Source organism: Entelurus aequoreus, linkage group LG01 (assembly GCF_033978785.1).
Source record: "Entelurus aequoreus isolate RoL-2023_Sb linkage group LG01, RoL_Eaeq_v1.1, whole genome shotgun sequence".
NCBI lineage: Eukaryota > Metazoa > Chordata > Actinopteri > Syngnathiformes > Syngnathidae > Entelurus > Entelurus aequoreus.
The window spans coordinates 80,756,297-80,780,262 of record NC_084731.1 but is presented as its reverse complement, the minus strand read 5'-3'; the positions used below and the strand labels follow the sequence as shown (position 1 = coordinate 80,780,262).

At 38.9% G+C, this 23,966-nt stretch overlaps 1 protein-coding gene and 1 long non-coding RNA gene across 5 annotated transcripts in view; one reads left to right on the top strand and one right to left on the bottom strand.

Annotated features, from left to right (window-relative positions):
* Positions 1–9,102: 9,102 nt before the first annotated feature.
* On the top strand, positions 9,103–22,128 carry LOC133657864 (uncharacterized). Its single transcript, XR_009827382.1, has 3 exons — positions 9,103–9,221; positions 9,611–9,709; positions 21,984–22,128. It is a non-coding gene; the product is annotated as an uncharacterized LOC133657864 (long non-coding RNA).
* LOC133657818 (gamma-aminobutyric acid receptor subunit beta-3-like) overlaps positions 11,842–23,966 on the bottom strand; it is a 216,563-nt gene continuing 204,438 nt past the window's right edge. For 2 of the 4 annotated variants that reach the window (XM_062059604.1, XM_062059614.1), the window contains 3 exons: positions 21,928–22,175; positions 21,491–21,559; positions 11,842–13,513 (listed from right to left, as the gene is read on the bottom strand). In XM_062059604.1, coding sequence (XP_061915588.1) covers positions 13,145–13,513; positions 21,491–21,559; positions 21,928–22,175 — 686 coding nt within the window. In that variant the 3' untranslated portion in view covers positions 11,842–13,144. The remainder of the gene's footprint in view (positions 13,514–21,490; positions 21,560–21,927; positions 22,176–23,966) is intronic. The other 2 variants (XM_062059608.1, XM_062059619.1) reach the window with 1 other exon arrangement.

Genomic DNA, 23,966 nt, shown 5'->3' with positions numbered 1-23,966 from the left:
GGTATTAATGTCAATTTCAATTTCTTTTGATTGCAGAAAGTTGACCACTTTCTGTTCTGCTGAGACCATATCCATTTCATCTGGTTCACCTTCATTATTCACAGCTTTCGCATAGGATCTTGGTTTAATGCGGTGCCCTGTCACGATGATATCATTCATTCGTATGTCCTGATCCATTTCATCTATGATATTCCTCAGCATGTAGTTGTCTTCTTGAAGGGTCTTCATTTGTTTGCTCATTTCAGTGGCTTCATTATTTCTTCTGTTGTTCTGAGATTGCAGATTTTCTATATTTTGCTGCAGACTTTTCACATCTTGTTTGTGTTCTGTTGTTACTTTTCTCAGATATTCTTTCATTTCTTCTTTCATTTCTTCTTTCATTTCTTTCATTTCTTCTTTCATTTCTTTCATTTCTTCTTTCATTTCTTCTTTCATTTCTTTCATTTCTTCTTTCATTTCTTTCATTTCTTCTTTCATTTCGTTAATTTTTTGTAGTATCGCTTCTTGATTCCCATCATGTCCTGTGTCCAACCTCAAATCTTGTTCCCAGTTGTGATCTGTGTCAGCTGACCCCGAACGTTTCGGGATTTCAATCTTTCCTTTACCTTTTCGCATCGCGGCAGTCGCTGACGTCAGAGCCTCTTGTATCTTAACGGCAGTTGCTTCTTTGGCGACTTGCGGCACTTTAACTTGTTTTTTCTAACAATTTCGTATCTTGCGCCGTTCAGAGATCAATTTGAGGTGTCAGCCTGTCAACTTATATCACTCTGCAACGTCGGGATCACTTTAAAACAGCTGTAAACTCGCCGTAGCTTTTGGTTGCCAGGCAACCGCTTTGAACTGCGGCAAGGTGCCTTTGGCTTGAGGCTAACGGCTCTTCCAACTCGCCTTATTTCAGCGTATTAGTGCCTCTCAACTGTCCAAAATCAGATCGAAGATGCCAGGGTACTCTCCTGTGGCTGTGATCGCAAATCAGTGGTCAAAATCTTCAGATTTAACACAAATTTCTGGTAGCAGAAGCGGAGCCTTATTCTTTTGCGTCCTTTCTCATTGACAGGAAGTGACGATCATGCGTTTTGACGACGTTTATTCAATGTCAGGTTGTGACGTTGATTTGATCATTGACATTTGGTTATTTCCCAACCAATATTCTACAACACAAATACAACGTTGAAACAACATGCAGTTTGACAACGTTTATTCAATGTCAGGTTGTGACATTAATTTGATCATTGAAATTTGGGTCATTTCCCAACCAATATTCTACAATGCAAATACATCGCTGAAACAACATGCCTTTTGACAACGTTAAATCAATGTTGGGTTCTGACGTTGATTTGACCGTTGAATTGGGGTTAATTTCCCAACCAATATTCAACAACACAAATACAACGTTGAAACAACATGCTTTTTGACGACGTTTATTCAACGTCGTGTTTTGACGTTGATTAGACCATTGAATTGTGGTCATTTCCCAACCAATATTCTACAACACAAATACAACGTTGAAACAACATGCGTTTTGACGACGTTTATTCAATGTCAGGTTGTGACGTTGATTTGATCATTGAAATTTGGTAATTTCCCAACCAATATTCAACAACACAAATACAACGTTGAAACAACATGCGTTTTGACGACGTTTATTCAATGTCAGGTTGTGACGTTGATTTGATCATTGAAATTTGGTTATTTCCCAACCAATATTCTACAACACAAATACAACGTTGAAACAACATGCGTTTTGACGACGTTTATTCAATGTCAGATTGTGACGTTGATTTGATCATTGAAATGTGGTTATTTCCCAACCAATATTCTACAACACAAATACAACGTTGAAACAACATGCTTTTTGATGACGTTTACTCAATGTTGGGTTCTGACGTTGATTTGATCATTGAAATTTGGTCATTTCCCAACCTATATTCTCCAACACAAATACAACATTGAAACAGCATGCTTTTTGACAACGTTTAATCAATGTTGGGTTCTGACGTTGATTTGACCGTGGAATTGTGGTCATTTCCCAACCAATATTCAACAACACAAACAAAACGTTGAAACAATATGCTTTACGACCACGTTTATTCAATGTCAGGTTGTGACGTTGATTTGATCATTGAAATTTGGTCATTTCCTAACCAATATTCTCCAACACAAATACAACGTTGAAACAACACGCGTTATGACGACGTTTATTCAATGTCGGGTTGTGACGTTAATTTGACCTTAGAAATTTGGTCATTTACCAACCAACAACGTGGATCCAACGTTGGACATCAACGTCATCTCAATTTACAAATACAACTATTTTGCAACGTTGTGCCTGCTGGGACATCGAAATCGAATCGGGACACCCCAACTTACTCCCATTACTCAGTGTTGACATTGTTGCGTACAATTATTTATGATAAAAAAACATATTTGTTTGTATTATTCCGGGTCTCAAAAGGATATATGTCAACATGTGGACATAACCGCAGTTTCAAGCACACGCACAATCACACCATTACAATGTATATCATTTATTTGATGATTGGACATAATCATCAACTGAAAAAGGAAGGTAAACATACAGAGATATACAATATAAATCTAAGCCTAAATACATTTTGTGGCAGCACAGAACATTTCACATTCCATTATGGGACCAAGGCCATACAACACCTGACATTTTTCAATCTTGTCTCTCTTTTCCAAGTCAGCTCTCTGCATGGCATAGTTGTACCTCTTGACCAAGCATTTGGCAGCACTGGAGATGCGACGCTCCTCTCGTACCGCTCTTTAAAAGTCCCCACATGTGTTGTCGCATGCACAGTACACAAGAACTCAAAGTTGTCAGCAGTGAGTTTTTCGATTAAATTAATATATGGCCTAAGAGTCAGAGGCTTCATTCGTCGTCTATCAGTCTCTATTTCTTTAATAGAGGACACTTTTTTTTTTTTTTTTTTTTTTCAGCAAATGGAGGCGTCCTTGAAACCAGCTCACGTGTGTGTGCGAAGCCTCGTCTACACAGTAGAAACAGGACCAGCATGATGATGATGATAATCGAGAAGGAACCTCCATTGTGTGGTTAAATTGCAGCCAGACCGCAACAATCCAAGTATACAATACATTCAGGTATTTGAAGACCTTCACACGTTAGAAGTATCTCTTAGTCATATTTAATACATGTGCATGCACCAAGCTGTGTGTGGTAGAGGGAAGGTGGTGGGGGTCGGGCGATGGTGGAAAAAAACCGTTTCATTCATGTGTTGGAAGTAGTAGGTTATTTTCAATTAAACACATGCAGCAGTCGACACCTTGCAACTTCTCTGCATGTGTACCGTACGTACTGTACAACCCCCTACCCCCCTTTACATTCAGATGGAAAGAAACTAGGACCATGGCTCATTATCCTCTACCTGAAGAACAATGGATCTGATACATTCAACGCTCGCATGTGCCCGTCATTCGTCGGCCATCGAAAATCCATTTATTTATTTTTTTGGACAAGATAACATTTTTTTCCCCCCTCATGGCCAGCATAACAAGCACAAACGCAACGCTCCATTTTTTTTTGTCATTGAGGGTTGTGCACACATTATATATATAATATATATATATATATATATATATATATATATATATATATATATATATATATATATATATATATATATATATATATATACATTATATATATATATATATATATATATATATATATATATATATATATATATATATATATATATATATATATATATATATATATATATATATATATATATATATATATATATATATATATATATATATATATACATTTTTAAATATACATAGATGTCATTCCTCTAGCGTACCGTAACACCGTTCGCAACAAGACAGGGCGGGAAACCAAATGAACACCTGAAAAAAAGAAAAGTATGTGAATGGGTGAGCATTTTTTTAAGGATATCCTGCCCAGCTCAAAAAATATTAGGGACGCACAAATATTTGTTTTAAGCTGATACCGATAACGTATGTATGTCTATTATTTGTTGGACATGTGATTTAACTGTAGTGTGTGCACACCTTGCACGCACACAAGGTGTGGCGAAATTATTCTCTGCATTTGACCCATCACCCTTGAGCACACTCTGGTAGGTGAGGGGAGCAGTGAGCAGCAGCGGTGTCCGCACCCGAGAATAATTTTTTGGTGATTTAACCCCCCAATTCCAACCCTTGATGCTGAGTGCCAAGCAGGGAGGTAATGGGTCCCATTTTTTATAGTCTTTGGTCAGGCCGGGGTTTGAACTCACAACCTACCGATCTCAGGGCGGACACTCTAACCACTAGGCCACTGAGTAGGTTAAAAGAGAATATGACGTCACTATTATGGTAGTAACTCACGTCCACTAACGAGTCGTAAAGTCTCGGGTTTGTTCATTAAAAATATTTGTTTGCCCATATCCCACCTTTGTCCGATTTTTGATTCGTATGTGGATATAAATCCATATTTGATCATAAAACAACTCAACATTCGATTCCTATTCCTGGGTGACGATTTGATTCTGGATAGATTCAATGCGATTCTTGATTCAAACCGATTCTCACGTTTTGGTGTGAAATTTCCAAAAAATTGTCTATTTATTATTCCGCCTAAAAACGTTGGCGCGCTCCACAGCCCAGTTTTCATCCGATCTGAACCGTTCGAGTATCAAAACGTTCGGCTCGACCGGGAATCATGAGCTCTTCAAGAAATTTAAAAATATATATATCCGAGACTACACAGAATTTCCAGGTCATTTTGCCCTTTGAAATTAAACGGGCCATTCTGTGAACTTGCACAATTCCCACATTTCTCTACCGATTCGAACTGTTCCACCATCCATACACCACTCTCACCTTTGACAACCAAACTACCATTTTTCAATTTTTGAAAAAAATTCCAGGTATTCCCGGTTTTTCACCTCTTCCTGGAAAGTTTTCACAGTCCACATTTTTCCACACTTTTAAAACATTCCTCTTAAGTTGTCTTTTTTTTCCCCATACAAATTCCCGGTTTTCCCAAAATTCCAAAATACCAATTTAAATTCAAACTGTTACTACATCAACATTTTTGAACCGTTTCGAAAAAATTCCAACACCAACCCATTCATATCATCTAGGACAATTAACAATATTTTCCAGTTTTCCCCAAATTTCTAGGAAATTCCTATTCAAATGAATGAACATTTGGACATAATACTACAATACAAATTATTATCCACTTTTTGTGCCATTTTTTAACCCGATTCCAACCTTTCAACCATTCACACACACTACTCTTCTGATATATTGAATGCAAAACATGTTTTCCCCTTCCAAAAATTCCAGTTTTTACCAAAATTTGCAGGGATTTTCTCCCTATTGACAATGAATGGGCATTACACAATATACTGCATATCCCACATTTTTTAAGCGGTTTTCAACCGTTTCCACCATCCACACACTCCACTCTTCTTGGACAATCAAACTACCATTTTCCAAGTTTTGAAAAAAATTCCAGTAATTCCCGGTTTTTCAAAGCCCTAGTTTCACCTCTTCCTGGAAAGTTTTCAGAGTCCACATTTTTCCAACCGTTTTTGACATTCCACTTTTAAAACATTCCTCTTAAGTTATCTGTTTTTTTTTCATACAAATTCCCGGTTTTCCCAAAATTCCAAAATACCAATTTAAATTCAAACTGTAACTACATCAACATTTTTCAACCATTTCGAAAAATTCCAACACTAACCCATTCATATGCTAGTATCAATATTTTCTAAAAATTCCAGTTTTCCCCAAATTTCTAGGAAATTCCTTTTCAAATGAATGGACATAATACTACAATGTCCAAAATTATCCACATTTTGTGTAATTTTTTTTTAACCGAATCCAACCTTTCAACGAATCACACACACTACTCTTCTGATATATTGAATTCAAAACATGTTTTCCCCTTCTCAAAATTCCAGTTATTCCTGGAATGTGCATGAATTTTCTCCCTATTGACAATGAATGGGCATTACACAATCTACTGCATATCCCACATTTTTTAACCGATTCGAACCGTTTCCACCATCCACACACTCCACTCTTCTTGGAAAATCAAACTACCATTTTCCAAGTTTTGAAAAAAATCCCAGGAATTCCCGGTTTTTCAAAGCCCTATTTTCACCTCTTCCTGGAAAGTTTTCCGAGTCCACATTTTTCCAACCGTTTTTGACCATTCCACTTTTAAAACATTCCTCTTAAGTTATCTTTTTTTTTTCATACAAATTCCCGGTTTTCCCAAAATTCCAAAATACCAATTTAAATTCAAACTGTAACTACATCAACATTTTTCAACCATTTCGAAAAATTCCAACACCAACCCATTCATATGCTAGTATCAATGTTTTCTAAAAATTCCAGTTTTCCCCAAATTTCTAGGAAATTCCCTTTCAAATGAATGGACAAAATACTACAATGCCCAAAATTATCCACATTTTGTGTAATTGTTTTTGAAACGAATCCAACCTTTCAACGAATCACACACACTACTCTTCTGATATATTGAATGCAAATTCATACAAATTCCTGGTTTTCCCAAAATTCCAAAATACCAATTTAAATTCCAACTGTTACTACATCAACATTTTTCAACCGTTTAGAAAAACTCCAACACCAACCCATTCATATAATCGAGGACAATTGTGCTAGTATCAATATTTTCAAAAACTTCCAGTTTTCCCCAAATTTCTAGGAAATTCCCATTCAACTGAATGAACATTTGGAGATAATACTACAATGCCCAAAATTATCCACATTTTGTGCCTTTTTTTTTTTACCCGATTCCGACCTTTCAACCAGTCACGCACACTACTCTTCTGATATATTGAATGCAAAACATGTTATAAGCTTTCCACCATCCACACACTCCACTCACCTTTGACAATCAAACTACCATTTTCCATGTTTTGAAAAGAATTCCAGGAATTCCCGGTTTTTCAAAGCCCTATTTTCACCTCTTCCTGGAAAGTTTTCGGAGTCCACATTTTTCCAACCGTTTTTGACCATTCCACTTTTAAAACATTCCTCTTAAGTTATCTTTTTTTTTTCATACAAATTCCAGGTTTTCCCAAAATTCCAAAATACCAATTTAAATTCCAACTGTTACTACATCAACATTTTTCAACCGTTTCGAAAAACTCCAACACCAACCCATTCATATAATCTAGGACAATTGTGCTAGTATCAATATTTTCAAAAACTTCGATTTTCCCCCAAATTTCTAGTTAATTCCCATTCATAAGAATGAACATTTGGACATAGTACTACAATGCCCAAAATTATCCACATTTTGTGCCTTTTTTTTTTTTTTTACCCGATTCCGACCTTTCAACCAGTCACGCACACACTACTCTTCTGATATTTTGAATGCAAAGCATGTTTGAACCGTTCCACTATCTACACACTCCACTCACCTTGGACAATCAAACTACAACTTTCCAAGTTTACATTTTTTTTCCAGGAATTCCTGGTTTTTCAAAACTACCAATTTAAATTCAAACTGTTAGTACATCAACATTTTTCATCTGTTTCGAAAATCTCCAACACCAACCCATTCATATCATCTAGGACAATTGTGCTAGTATCAATATTTTAAAAAATTCCCGGTTTTGCCAAAATTCCCAAATTTCTAGGAAATTCCCATTCAAATGAATGGACAAAATTATCCACATTTTGTGCCATTTTTTTAAACCCGATTACGACCTTCCAACCATTCACACACACACTACTCTTCCGATGCATTGAATGCAAAACATGTTTTCCCTTTCCCAAAATTCCAGTTTTTCCCGGAATTTTCTCCCTATTGACAATGAATGGGCATTACACAATCAACTGCATATCCCACATTTCTCAACCGATTTGAACCGTTCCGACATCCACACACTCCACTCACCCTGGACATTCACGCCACCATGTTTCCCCGTTCTGAAAATTCTCTGATTACCCATAATTACCAGGAATTTTCCCCCATTGAAAATTAATGGGCAATATACAAACCTCTCCATATCCCACATTTCTCAACCGATTCGAACCGTTCTAACATCCACACAATCCACTCACCCTGGACACTCAGGCATTTCAGTTCCACTCATGCGTATCGGCGGCTTGCGCACATAGAACATTCCCACGCAATTCCTACCGGTATTGCAAATTGTATATTTGGTATACAACATTTCAAAACAAGTTACAAAAGCTCCTCTTGGCTGCTGACGTATGACATAAACGTGCAGCGATTAAGCGCAGTGATGGACTAAGAAAGATATTTTTAAAAATCAATTTAAAAAAAAAAGAGAAAACAATAGAGTCTTAAAAATACAATCACAAATAAAAATGGCAATTACATTTTTGAGCACCCCTATTACTATGTTCACTTGGCAAGTTAATTTCGATATTTTTGGGCCATATGTGACCTTTATCGGAAATGTTGATGTCAATGTGAACGATACAATTGCGACTTTTTTTAAATTGACCCAGGCTTCTTTTATATGTGAATGTACATTTGATATGTATTCGATAGGGATGGGAATCATACAACAATCTCGATACAACACAATTCTTGATTCAAACCAATTCTCACACTATGTTATTTGGTATATATATGATAATAAAATATTTTCAAAAGAGGTTACAAAAGCTATTTTTGGCTGCAGCTAGTGAGCGCCGAGGTGACCCCAAAAAATGGCTTTTTAAAAACGTATTTTTAATTTTTAATTTTTTTTATCAAAAAAAAAAATTCTTGAAAATTAAGAATCGATTTAGAATTGAAATTAATCAATATTTTTTTTTCAGTCTGAGCAATCAGGTCCGGCTCATCGACCCTTGCGTTTTTGAAAAGCGACATACGTCATAGTTCTTCGTTAAAAAAAGAGGCTTGGAAAACAAACAGCGGACAAATGAGCAGAAAATTGGCACAAAAAAAATGTTTTACAACTCACGTCAATGTCATGATCTGTCAAACCAGGTCATGTTTTCTTTTGAGTTTGTTGGCGTTTTCATGAGTTTGCGCTTTTATTTTGGTGGCACTTCCTGTTTTGAGTGTGTTCCCCTGCAGCACCTTTACTCCTGCCTTTTGAGCGCTTTCCCCCACACCTGGTTCCTAATGCCAATCAAGACGTTTTTCGGTTGTGTGGTTGCTATCTGGGTTGTTGGTACTTTGTTGAATGAATCTTCTACTTGGATGAGTAAGTTTGCTGTGCTCCTACATCCCGTGTACGTTTACTTTGTAGCCCGTTCAGTTTAGTTTTGGTTTCGCATACGGTGCGTGCCATTTGTACTGGGAAGTCGGAATTTCTGAGTTCCTAGTTGGAATTTTAAAATTTTCAAAGATGGCTAATCTGGATGTAAGCAATGATATACGCTTGTATAATATCCGTTATTAGCACTTCTGATTAGTTTTTGTCGCAGTGAATCAGCCATAAACAATGTATCATTGTACATTTATATATGGTAACGTCACTGTTGTGTAAACTACATTTACTTCATTGGCGTTATACCTTCTACATTGCTAGCAATAGCATCTGTCTTTCCTCTTCATCCACCGCATATTTTCTGATAACTTGTTTCTTTTCAGACATAGCAAGCGCAAAAATAGCTTTCAAGGATGTGGCCATCTCGATTTCCGACATCGTAACTGGACGTCATTCCTGGCTCCGACTTCCAATCTTCCGAGGTAATTGGAACACAGCATTTTGTTTGTTTGCTTATCAAATACATTTTACCCGCACACTGCCTCTTCGTTTTTGTTTTTTTCCACTCCTGGCTTCACCCACAAGCTCCTCGGAACACAGGTGGAAATAATGGCCACATAAATCCTCTTCCTTCTTAGTCCCCCACACCAGATCAATTGGTTAAGAAAAATGTTGATTCAGTTTTCACCAAATCCTCGACGTTGCCACAAATGCGCCAGGACTGACACCTATGACAATAAGAGCCACCTTTCATTCTACAGGGTGACGTCGTGTTCACAATAGAAGTAAAAACGGCTACATAAAAAGATAGAATTTGAAGCAGCACTAAGTAACTTTTCAACCATCATAAAATATTTCCATAACTTTTGGGATGATACATGGACTTACAACTAGTTGAATGATACCTCTATCGTGGCCCGAAAGGCTCTGTCCCACTCTTACTGGCACTTAGTGACATCGAGGAGGGTGGCAAGAACCCTTCTACACAAAAAACTACCAATGTACTGACTTTCTTTACGGCATACGAGACTCCCCTTTTCCCCGTTACTTAAAAAGGCGGAAGTTGATGCAAACGCCTACGTGCGATTACTGCAATCATGGCCAAAGCTCCAAAACAACCAAAGAAACTAAAAGTTTTGTCTGGGGAGACAAACAAAGCAAAATGGAGCTTAACCGGATAAAAGGACAGTCAGGATCGTCATTGCCCCGGCTTTCACTCGCTGGCTTGAGCTCAAAGACGAGGAATTTCAGACCCATGCTGCCTTGGCTCTATTCCTGCTAAACTAGTAAGTGACTTTCGATGCTCAAATCACAATGATAATGCTAATGTTAGCTATCGTGGTAGCAATAAATAGCCACCAGCGTGATGGTTCCACTACTACTAGTTCGAAAAATATCCCCCGCCATTCTTTCTTTGCTTCGGACCTGCATCCGCCCCGATACATTCTCGGTACTGGCGTCATGTTTGGTAGCACAATCCAAGATAATTTCTTGATAGTGTCTGCTATTTAACATCAGCATAGCCTTTAGAGACCTAATATTTGGCCAATATTACAGCGAACATCATGTCGGTATGACGCTATATGCACTAGTCCTCATGGGAAATGTATTCTCCTTCTGGCAAAACACTACCGCTTTGGTCCAGTGGCGCCGCCAAAATCAACCAAAACTGAAAGTTCTTAAGTGGGGCTTTAACAAAATATCCTTATTTCCAACCATCCGTGCAAGCAGGGTTTATCACGTTGTCCTTTGCTGACAAACATACTTCCGAAAATATAACGGCGCATCGGAAATACGAACGATGTTTCCCAAGTGGATAACTGGCCGACAAAAGTCAGTATCTTTAACGATGGCAAAGGGCTGGTCATCCGCGTTCCACCCGTTTGAGAATCACTGTCCTCGGAGGTAGGAGCACTTGATTGGTTCAGCCTAACCCATAGGGACACTGAAAAAAGGCGCAACATTTTGCCGGATATTCTACTTGCCGGTGAGGCAAAGCTGCTCGAGAGCCTGAAAGCCCCTTGGCGGTTTTTATTTGGCGCAAGTAACACGCGGAATATCTTCCTTTTGAAAGAGTGAAGTCCCACATGATCGACGGCATGTTTGTCGTTTCCGACCTCCTACGAGGCAGGAGCGCTTGATTAGTTCACTCTAACCCAAACCTAACCTAACCTATCCCATAACCCCAAAGGGTCGTTGGGGCACCACAGACGATCTGTTGACCAGCTCTCTCCATCCCTCTCTGTCCTCAGCAGCTCTCATTGCCTCGGTGAGTTTCAGGTGAGTCCATTCTCCGATGTTATCTTCCCATCTTTTCTTTTGTCTCCCTCGTCTCCTGCCACCTTGTACGGTGCCTTGCAGGATTGTTTTTGCAAGGCCTGAGGATCTGGTGATGTGTCCGTACCACCTCAGTTTCCGCTTTATGACCGTGGTGAGCAGGTCATCATGTGGGCCGATGGCTTGGCTGATCTTTTGCCGGACTTCTTCGTTTGTGACATGTTGGGTGTAGGAGATACCCATGAGTCTTCTGTAGCATCTCATCTCAATGTTCTGAATTCTTTTCTGCAGCTCTGCTGTAAGGGTCCATGTTTCACAGGCGTAAAAAGTACCAAAAGGGTACTGAAAACAAAAATCGATTCACATTCAAATCGCGATTCCTGTTCAATCTAATTCTAAAATGTAAATTTAAAAAAAAAATTTTTTTGAGGCCATCTGCGGACTCACTCGCTGCGCTTGGGGAAGGCGTTGCGCAGTTGGGAGAGTGGCCGTGCCAGCAATCTGAGGGTTCCTGGTTCGATCCCCACCTTCTACCAACCTCGTCACGTCCGTTTTGTCCTCGAGCAAGACACTTCACCCTTGCTCCTGATGGGTCGTGGTTAGGGCCTTGCGTGGCAGCTCCCGCCATCAGTGTGTGAATGTGGAAATAGTGTCAAAGCGCTTTGAGTACCTTGAAGGTAGAAAAGCGCTATATAAGTATAACCCATTTACTTGCATCCTGTAATTTGTCTCAAGAGAGTTTTATTAAGCTTTTTAAACCGAATAACATTTTGCGAGAATCAGTTTGAATTGGCAATCGTGTTGAATCGATTCTGAATCCAATCGTCACCCGAGGAATCTGAATCCGATCTGTAATTTCATGTCACTTTTCAAATGAATCAGAGCTTTTCGAATTTATCGTCACAATTCGTAATTATCGTGCACCCCTAAAAAAAAATAGCGTACTGTAATTTATGTATTTATAGCACAAACACACATTTATGGGGTTACTTGAAAAAGCTCCTGAATCAATAAACTGCCGGTTGCGGTGGATGCGATCCTGAAAGCCCCTAAGCAGTTTTTGAATGGAATTTAATCGATTTGGGTCCGAATTTGGTCCGCTGTTTACTCGGAAGCGACGATAGAACGGCAGTGTTGTTCAGTCTTGTGCTTTCTTGTCGTTGTTGTTCCACTGGTTGACCAAAATGATGCCGGGAATAGTAAACACTTGACAGCCTGAGAGTGCGAAGTCGAAACTGTCTGTAAAAGACGACCACATTGGCAGATCATTACATGCATTAACAGTGCATAGGGTACCAATCAAACATGTCGTTTAAAAGGATTTTTTTTTAGGAATTGCCTGCACTTATCTGATCACCTGTGTGGTACCGTATAAAGTTTATGGGTTAGAAATTTGTTTTTTTGCTGGCTTTTCATGGTTGATGGGAGACGACGGTCACACACACGATAGAAAAGAAAAACAGATTCAAGGACGGCAAATATAAAAAGTTATTCGATGAGTACTTGGTCCAGAATCTTCTCAGTCTTTAGTCTGATCTTGGTAAGAGTCAACGTATGTAGAAAAGCACAGAAAAAAAAGGGAGAAAAAACAAACCGAATGGAAAGAAAGTAAAGGACAGAGAGAGACAACAACAGTCTGATCAGACGTAGTAGAGCCAGTAGATGAGGTTAAAAAGGGAGAAAACGGAGGGGAAGATGATCCGTGACCAACGGTCGATGGCGTTTACATCCGTCAGGTCGGGGATTTTGATTTTCAGCTGCGACGACCGCCTCCTCAGGCGGCTGCGTTTCATCTGGGCCGCCCGATCCAAGGAATGGCGACTGGCCGAGCGCTGGCCGTTGCCGCCGCTCTGCTTGCGGTACTGGATGTGCGACGAGGCCGTGCTGTCCAGCTGCACCATGGACTGAGAGTTTCTGATGTCCGCTACGCTGGTGGTGATCTCCCCTCCGCCCACTTCGTTGTGGATTTCCAACGTGGTCAGCAGGATGTTCCCGTGGCCCGGCTCCGCCTGAGCGAGGGACCAAAAGTAATTATCATTGAGGTACATGCCTGTGGGACACCTGGAGCTACTTATGACCGCCACATTCTCACAGCCTTAAGATTCTGATAGAAAGTTGATGAAGGAGAAGATTCAAGCAGGCGTGCAAAACGATGAGAAGGCTTGTGTCACTAAAGCAGGGGTGCCCAAACTTTTCCACTGAGGGCCACAGACTGACAATTCAAAGGAATCGAGGGCCATTTTGGTAGTTGTCACCTTCAAAACCAGTATACTATATAGATTTCTTTCAAAGAACTACAAAAATAAATTTCGCCTGAATGCTTATGAGCCAAAACTGAAGTAAAACGCTAACAGTTAGCATAAAATACGGGCAAATTGAGCTAAAAATCTAGCATGCTAACAGTACTATGCTAACATGCTAACAATAGTAGTTAGCATTAGTGAAATACCAAAATATATGACACTGAGGTGTATACCTGCTATATTAGCTTTAAAAAGCTAAAACTGTAACAAGTACCACAAGATATTACTCTGTGATGTACTCCTGAAAAATGTGTTAAAAATGCTAGCATACATTAAGTACTAAACTAAGACTATAAAATTAGCTAAGAAAGAAAGCATACTAACGTTAGCATGCTAACAGGTAGCATTCGTCAAGTTACAATATATTTGACAGTTGAGGCGTATACCTGCAAAATTTGCAATAAAAAAGCTACAGAGGAAGCTAACAATTGTGCCGTTCAAAAATGAGCAACGGGCCGCACTTTGGACACCCCTGCACGAAAGCATCGTCACTGAAAAATGTCGGAATGCACAGCAGATACAACACACTGCATGCCCATGATGACATGTAGCCAATCAGGAGCAATGGACAATGGCAGTCATGCAAATGCAGCAGCTGAGCAAGTCCAGCATTTTTTCTTTCTTCCTTGTACCTTTGCCAAGAAGGTCATGGAACATCGGATGGTTTGGTTTGTGCTAGAGATGTTCCGATCGGCGTTTTAAGGTGCCGATTCCGATCATTCATGAGTGAAATTGTCCGATACCAATCACATGTTATTAACTATAAATTATAGACAGTGTAACAACATCAACACAATATTTAAACTAGTTCTTACGCTCTTTCATTACGTACGATTGTTTGATCAAAACAAAGTCAATAGAACACAATAACTCAATAAAAACGAAAACTACTATTTTAATCTCAGGGCATTCAATCAATCGCAACTGGACTGTTTGGTTTGTCTTGGAGGACGTTTCATCAGCTCATGCTCATAGACTTAGATTGGTCAGATCTAGTCTTAGACTTAGATTGGTCTGATCTAGTCTTAGATTTAGATTGGTCACATCTAGTCTTAGACTTAGATTGGTGACATCTAGTCTTAGACTTAGATTGTTCACATCTAGTCTTACACTTAGATTGGTCACATCTAGTCTTAGACTTAGATTGGTCACATCTAGTCTTAGACTTAGATTGGTCACATCTAGTCTTAGACTTATATGGGTCAGATTTAGTCTTAGACTTAGATGGGTCAGATCTAGTCTTAGACTTCGATGGGTCACATCTAGTCTTAGACTTTGATTGGTCACATCTAGTCTTAGACTTAGATTGGTCACATCTAGTCATAGACTTAGATTGGTCACATCTAGTCATAGACTTAGATTGGTCACATCTAGTCTAGCGGCTGGTGCCAAAACCCCAAATATTTATACTCCAAAACCAGGAGGGTGTGCTTGGGCAAGGATGGTTTGGCCCTATCGTAGTGAGAAAAACAACTGTTTTGATGCAAACGAGCAATCCTAACTGTAATTTCCCCTCGTTAGCATTGAGGTATTGTGTGGCAGAACGATCGCTGTAGATCGACCAGTACCAGTCCAAAATAGTCAGAATCCCCCACGTAAGCATTCCATTCAGTGGTAAACAAATGGCATTCTGGTCACCTCCTGTGGCCAGAATGCTTCTAACTCCTGTTATTTGTTGGAGGCTAAATTGCAGTCTTTTAGGAATGGTTGAAAGGACAGTGTTGTATGTGGGAGACAGACCACCGCCTCTGTTCAGGGATGGTTTTCCAACCTTGACATAAATGGCTCCCCTCACTCATCTTTCATACCATCCGTCCTCGTTGTCCAGAATCTGTACATTTTTGTCCTCAAAGGAGTGCTGAGGTGCAGGTAGACCTGAAGAGTTTGCCCGTCTATGCTGTGCCATGCGTCGGCTTAGTGGTTGTTTAGTTTCCCCGATATATGAATCTGTGCATTCATCATTACACTGGATAGCATACACCAGATTGTTTTTGTGGGTGTGGGGTGTCCAGTCTTTAGGATGCACCAGTGTCTGTCTCCGGGTGTTGCCTGGTGTGAAGTGTACATGGGATGTTGTGTTAGTTAAAAGTTATTCCGAGTTGCTCAGATAGACCTGATACATATGGAATCACAATATTTTTGCACCTTTCACCTTTTTCCTCCTCATCCACTCCATTCTTGTTATTCCTGGAACTGGATGCACTTTTGACAAATGACCAGCTGGGTTAACCACAGGTTTTCAGGGCTTCCCTCAAATGCCTATGCTCTTTCTCTCTGGCCTGTGAGCTGGTAGGAACATTATCAGCTCTCTGCTGTAGGGTTCTGATAACGCCCAGTTTGTGTTCCAGTGGGTGGTGTGAGTCAATGAAGTCTTCCAAGGCGAACCAAAAAGTCCAGTTGCGATCGATTGAATGCCCTGAGACCACAACGACCTGGATGAATGAGAACATTCATAGACATAAAACTACTATCTACTACTTTTTAGAATCATTTGGTTTTTGCCCTCAAAGTCGTCCTTTGTCCAGGGAAAGTAAAAATATGGATCTAATTACTGTCGTATCAAACATATACTGATACCACCCTTGGTATCGACACTACCGATATATGGATTAAACTACCCTCCACTTACGTGTACACCTCCCCGCCGCACATTAAATTGTCTTTTTTCGAGACTCTAATTAATCTACTTTTTAATTTCCTGTTAAACACGGTTCGATCTAAACTTCATAAAATTTACAAAGCACTTTTTTTGTCTTGTTTCAAGCTAGCTTAGCAATTAGCATTCATGCATGCTTCTGGCTCTTACTTGGTGTGTAACATGTTTAGCCTCGCCCTCCAGTGATAATGATACCTAATACATTGTGCCATTGGCCGATCACATACTCTTCCTCGGTTCTTAATTTTTATTCCGTTATTTTCACGGTTATTTATTGCTATTATTACTACTATTATTCTCACAATTGTATGTTCTCATTTAGATATTTTTGTATTATTTATATCTTATTTTTGAATATATTTTTTAATATAATATTTTAGATGATGTTAAGTTATTCTCCAGTGTGGATGCCTCAAAGGTGGCCTTTTACCTTAATCCTCAGTGCCATGCTATGTTCTGTTAATGTCAATAGTGATGTTTGTGTTTGCATTGCTTTTTTTACTGGCGTAAAGCACTTTGTGTTGCAACTTGCCTGTGCATGAAAAGTGCTATATAAATAAAGTTTAATTGATTTATTGACTTTTTGACAAATATCAAACAAACCCTAGTTTGTGCGCTTGCTCTACAATTTATGATTCGCTGTATTAATCTGTATTTTATGATTCTTTCAGAGATACTCTCCTCAAATGGAACAAAGAATCCACACATGGGTCCTTTCAAAGTCCTGTTGTGTTAGATCTGTGCAAGGTCAGAAGTTGCCGTTTTAAAAATGGATCTTTGTCGTGCATTAATTTGACATTTGTGGAACATTGAAAATTTGTGTTCAGTCATTCAAGGGTTTTAGATGTTGGATTAGGGACTGTTTGCAACTTGCTCAAAGTTACATTATAGCTTATAATACGGTGGTTTAAAATAACATACACTGTTTTTATTAAACATCTAATTACTAATTATATTGGGGGGAAAAAGAGTTAATAAAAAGCCTGGACAAGTCGCCACTTCATCGCATGGCCAAATAATTATGACTTTTTTAAAAATTAAACTTTTTATCTTGTAATCATGACATTATATCTCATAATGTAATAATAACAATGCAAGTAACCCTTCCAACACAATAACCATATATCATTACAGTAGTATATTGTACTGTTGTAATTGGAAGGTGTATGACTTAATTATCCTAAATAAGTAAACAAACATCAAAATACAGTAAAATGGATTCTCAGTATTTGTTAACAAAAATGTATTCAATAAATATTGACCATCTTGAAGCGTTTTTTTCCCCCAATTGGAAAAACCTGGTCAGGTGGTTTGTTTTGTTGTCTTTTTTTGTTGCCAAATGCAATTGTATAAAATGTTTAATACCTTTGAACATTGTATTTAATGCTTTCAAATACCATTTATGGCCTTAATTTTCGCCAAATCCATTTAATGACTTCATATTTTTAAATGACCCGCGGGAACCCTGTTGTACATTGGTTGCCGCTTTTTTCACCTGTGTGTGTTTGTGTGTATAAATTAATTATCCTTAATAGTAAAACTACACAAAAATGACTCAATATTTGTTAGCAAACATTTTACTTCAATAAATATTGACCATCTTTAAGTGCAGTTTCTTCCCCCAATTGGAAAAACTTGGTCAGGTGGTTTGTTTTGTTGTCTTTTTTTGTTGCCAATTGCAATTATATAAAATTTTGAATACCTTTAATGACTTTTAATACTTTGAAATGACCCGCGGAAATCCTGTTGTACTTTGGTTGTCGCTTTTTGCACCTGTGTGTGTACAACCTAATTATCCTTAATAGTAAAAAATACAGTAAAATTACTTAATATTTGTTAGCAAAAATGTCACTTCGATAAATATTGACCATCTTGAAGTGTTTTTTTCCCTCAATTGGTTGAAAAACTTGGTCAACTTGTTTTGTTGTCTTTTTTGTTGCCAATTGCAATTGTATGAATTTTTTAAATGCCTCTGTACATCGTATTTAATGCTTTTTAATGCCATTTAAGTTCTTAATTTTCGCAAAATCCATTTAATGGCTTTTAATGCGTCTTAATGACGCGCAGAAACCCTGTTGTACTTTGTTTGCCGCTTCCTGCCCCTGTCTGTGTTATGTGGGGCGGGGCTTGCATGCAAGAAGAATGCTAACAACACTTTCGAAAGTTAGCACCCTCGAAGCAGCTGCGTAGAGTTTGCAAACGTGTCGTACATTTAGTTTCCTGTTATGCAAGCAGCAGGGCTGTGAATCTTTGGTCACCACATGATTTGATTCGATTCTTGGGGGTAACGATTCATTCAGAATCGATCCTCGATTCAACACGGTTCTTGATTCAAACCGATTGTCACAACATTTTATTTGGTGTAATGATAATTACATTTTTTCAAAACAGGTTAGAAAAGTTGCATTGAGCGGCTCTTAGAACATATTTTTAAAAATTGATTCTTAAAAGAATGTTTTAGAAAAAAAAAAGTTGAGTTTTTTTTTAAATGCATTTTGGTAAATTATGAATCGATTTAGAATAGGGATGAATAAGGAATCGGCAATCGGACGTGAATAAAAAATGTTTGTGCACCCCCTAGTAGGGTTGTCTCGATACCAATATTTATGTATGTATTTACTTTTAAATACTTTTCTAAAAAAAAAGGGAACCACAAAAAAATTGCATTATTGGCTTTATTTCTTACGGTACATTAAACATGTTTCTTATTATTGCTTAATTTTGTCCTTAAATAAAATAGTGAACATACTAGACAACTTGTCTTTTAGTAGTAAGTAAACCAACAAATACTCCTAATTAGTCTGCTGACATATGCAATAACATTTTGTGTCATTTATCATTCTATTATTTTTTCAACATTATGAGGGACAAACTGTAAAAATTAATAATTTACTTGTTCATTTACTGTTAATATCTGCTTATGTTCTGTTTCAACATGTTCTATCTACACTTCTGTTAAAATGTAATAATCACTTATTCTTCTGTTGTTTGATACTTTACATTAGTTTTGGATGATAACACACATGTAAGTATCGATCTGATACCAAGTATTTACAGGATCATACATTGGTCATAATTTAAGTTCTGTGTCCAGGGACGTAGTTCCTGAGTTTATGAAAAGAAAAAGAAAAAAGATTTTGTGACAATAAAGAATATTGTTGTAATCATAGTAGTATTGATTAGATACACTATTGTACTTGGCATCATTACAGTCGATGTCAGGTATAGATCCACCCAGGGCATTTGTTTACATTGTGACGCCAGTGAGCTATTGTATCCTCCTATGGTGTGTAGTTAAAGTTAAAGTTAAAAAAAGTGAAGCATGTTCAGCTATTCCTCGTCCTGCAGGGATGATACTTGTAAGAAACTTACTTTATTTGTCGCCATGGAGGCGAGGATTAGTGATTTAGAAGTAGCTAAAACACTGCCGATTGCAGATCGATGTTAGCCGCTAACTAGCTAGCCATGTCTTAAAGCACCTCTCAGTGTTATATCTTCACCTTTATCGTTAGTTTTTAGACGAAAATGCGTCCATTCTCTCTTTTCTGTCTACAGAGTGTCTGCTTGTAAGTACTCCGTGATTGTGCGCTGCCGAACATGCTCCTCTGCTCGTAAAACCAGCAATGTGACGACGTAACGACGACGTGCCTGTAAAAAAATAATAATAATATGGCGAACCGGTACTTTTCAAACAGAGCATAGTACCTTTTTTGATTTATTACAGTGGTTCTTAACCTTGTTAGAGCTACCGAACCCCACCGTTTTCATATGCGCATTTACCGAACCCTTCTTTAGTAAAAAATAAAAAATAAAAAATTTTTTAAATTCAAGACCGAAGTTTTTATTTACACGATGAGTCTGGTGTGTCTTGACCTCTGCGGCGGAGGCTCCACCGAACCCCTGAGACCGACTCACTGAACCCCTAGGGTTCGATCGAACCCAGGTGAAGAACCACTGCTCTGGTATTTGGCTTTCTATTAGATGCAATGGTTTTCCGTATTGGGACCACGATTTCGGTCCTAACTTGTTCACCGGTCCTCACATGGACGGTTTTCCTTGTTGATGTGTCAAGAAGGGTAGAAATACAAGGACACACAAACACTCATTCTTGTATTTTTACCTTCTTGAGACCTCCGAAAAATGCCAACCTCTATTATTATGATAAAAGTCGTAATTTAACTCAAAGCAAGTCAAAATTTTACAAGAAAAACTGAACATTTGTGCAATATAATGATAAAAGTTGGAATTTTACTGAATAACGGTCGCAATTTTACAAGAAAAGCTTAACATTATGCCAATTTTATGAAAAGAGTCGTAATTTTACTCGACAAAATTCACAATTTTATAAGAAAACTTAAAAATGTTGGCAATATTATAATAATAATCGGAATTTTACTTGGCAAAATTATGACAAAAGTTAGCTGGCGGGTTTTTTCGGGGATGAATAGGGAAGTCCTTCTTTAGCTGCCGCCTTATTTTATCATATATTGCTGTCTTTGCACCTGTCCATGTTTACTTTTGTATGCACATTAAATCAACAAAAAAGCCTGACTTTGGAGTTAATGTTAATGTTAACAGACTCTATTACAGTGGTTCTTAACCTTGTTAGAGCTACCGAACCCCGCCGTTTTCATATGCGCATTCACCGAACCCTTCTTTAGTGAAAAATACAATGTGTTTTTTTTTTCAAATTCAAGACCGAAGTTTTTATTTTCACGATGAGTCGGGTGTGTCTTGACCTCCGCGGCGGAGGCTCCGCCGAACCCCTGAGGCCGACTCACCAAACCCAGGTTAAGAACCACTGATTTTGTTAGTACCGCGATACTATACTAGTACCGGTATACTGTACAACCCTACTCCCTGGTCATGTACAAAACAACTGCGATGGAAAAGTGAATGAAAGATTGTCATGCTGGTTGGCATTGAGTGTGTGGATGGGGGATGTGTGTTGTTTGAGAACAAAATAAAGAAAGAAAGATCCATGTCAGCTGATGGCAATGGCGCCGATCATTACCAAAGCAACTCACCGAGTGCGAGTGGCGAAGGCCTCTAAACTGATTGGAGCGTTTTAGGGATGCCGCCCTACTACCTGCCTCCTGAGAAGACGACAAAGTGTTGTTTTTTTTTGCCTCCACAAAAATCTAAAGCCTCAAGCATACATAGAGCAGCCTGTTAATTAATGTCAACATGCCGTCCAGTCGGGCTTCTCTTAACAGCTTCTGTCAAAAGTGAACAAAAGTTCATTTTAAAGGGATTGCGATGTCAAAGTTGATTTATCATTTAGATCCTGCGAAAAAGGGGGGAAAATGTCATTATTTCTTTGGGAGACCTATTCATGCAGGAGGTCTGTTCTGCAGAATGCTTTCCCTGCGGAAAATATTCACACCAGTGGGAACAATTTGATTGTTCAGCAAGAAACACACCATTTGGTATTCATTGGTTCTGTGAGTCGTGTCAAACGTACCCTGGCGGCGTCATACTTGGCTGCCCTCTCATTGTTGGCCTTTTCCGCCTTTTCAGCCAGCTTCTTTTGCATCTGAGGACCCCGCCCGAAGAAGATGTAGTTGACAAAGGCGTACTCCAGGAGGGCGAGGAAGACCATGACAAAGCAGCCCATCAAGTACATGTCGATGGCCTTCACGTACGGGATCTTGGGCAGCGTCTCTCTCAGGTGAGTGTTGATGGTGGTCATGGTCAGCACCGTGGTGATCCCTGGCGAGGGAATAAAGACGATTTTTATAACAGTTAAGATAGGATAAGATAATACTTTATTCATCCCACAACGAGGAAATGTAAGGGCGTGGATTACAAACAAATTCAACTAAGTACATCAATTATATAAAAAAGTGAAAAAGGAACTGGAAAGGGTTAGTTAAAAAAGTTGCACTTTTGTCTTGCAATGCACTGAAAGTTAATTTCATGAATATTACTGGATAGTTTGATTTCAAACGTGTCCATTTAAAAAAATAAAAAAATAATACACTAATAAGTTTAGAGGGGTATCCAGATCCGAAAAATAAATACCGGTCTTGTCAAGACTTGGTCCTTGGGGTGTTTTGTTTTCCCGGAATGTAACGGAAAGGTGGCGCGGGCAAGGCGTGAATGTGAGTACATCTTTTATTTAACACTATCAAAAAAGAACAAACGAAAGGCACGCACAATGGCGGAGAACAAACTTGACTATTGAAACAAAACTTGCACAAAGGCAGAAACTATAAACAATAAACAAAAACTTACTTGGCATGGAACGGTGAAACAAACAGTGTGAACTGAGCATGGAATCGTAAACATGGCATGAAGCAGAGTGATGATAATGTCGCCAGGCCGACTGCCTGTCAACTGAAAGCTTAAATAATCGTGACATGATTACAACAGGTGCGTGTGTCCAAATGAGTCCGGTGCGTGAGTCCAAAAACAGGTGAAACTAATAAATAGTCATGGAAACAAAACAAGCAAGAGTGCACAACCAGGAACTAAAAAGAGTCCAAAAAATAAACAGCACATGGCCAAACAAAAACATGATCAAGAGACATGACAGGTCTAATATCAGTTAGTGGTTAGAGTGTCCGCCCTGAGATCAGTAGGTTGTGAGTTCAAACCCCAGCCGAGTCATACCAAAGACTATAAAAATGGGACCCATTACCTCCCTGCTTGGCACTCAGCATCAAGGGTTGGAATTGGGGGTTAAATCACCAAAAATTATTCCCGGGCACGGCCCCCGCTGCTGCCCACTGCTCCCCTCACCTCCCAGGGGGTGATCAAGGGTGATGGAATTTCGCCACACTTAGTGTGTGCGTGACAATCATTGGTACTTTAACTTTAATATACAGGTGATCCGTATCGGCCGATCTAACTCATTGATGATCGATATTGGCGGCATAAAACTCTGATTGGAGCATTCCTGGAGACGGCACAGCTATTCATGCTATTTTAGCTCCTTTCCCTGAGGGTTTGCGATGCTATTTTACAGGCATGAGCGCATGTTTACCAGTCGGCGAGTGCGTAATCTCAGCTTCATTGAAATTCAAAGGTCTCCCTTTAAAACCTGCATCCGGCCCGTTGGTCATTTGTAGAAACAACTCATTAGAATAATCTCCTTCCCTCCAGCTCTTTGTAACCTTAACCCAGTGTTTTTCAACCACTGTGCCGTGAGATATTGTCTGGTGTGCCGTGGGAAATTATGCAACTTCACTTAATTGGTCCAAAAAATATTTTTTTTGCAAATCAATAATTATAATCTGCAAATAATGTGCCGTTGCTTAGTGTCTGTGCTGCGTAGAACTCGACAGGGTAGCCACGTAATACTCCATGTCAGTAGGTGGCAGCAGGTAGTTAATTGCTTTGTAAAAGTCGGAACCATACTTGCCAACCTTGAGACCTTCGAATTCGGGAGATTGGGGGGGTGAGGTGTGGGGGGCGGGGTTGAGGTGGGCAGGGTTGGGGGGTTGGGGGGGGGAGTGTATATTGTAGCCCTGAAGAGTTAGGGATGCAAGGGATTCTGGG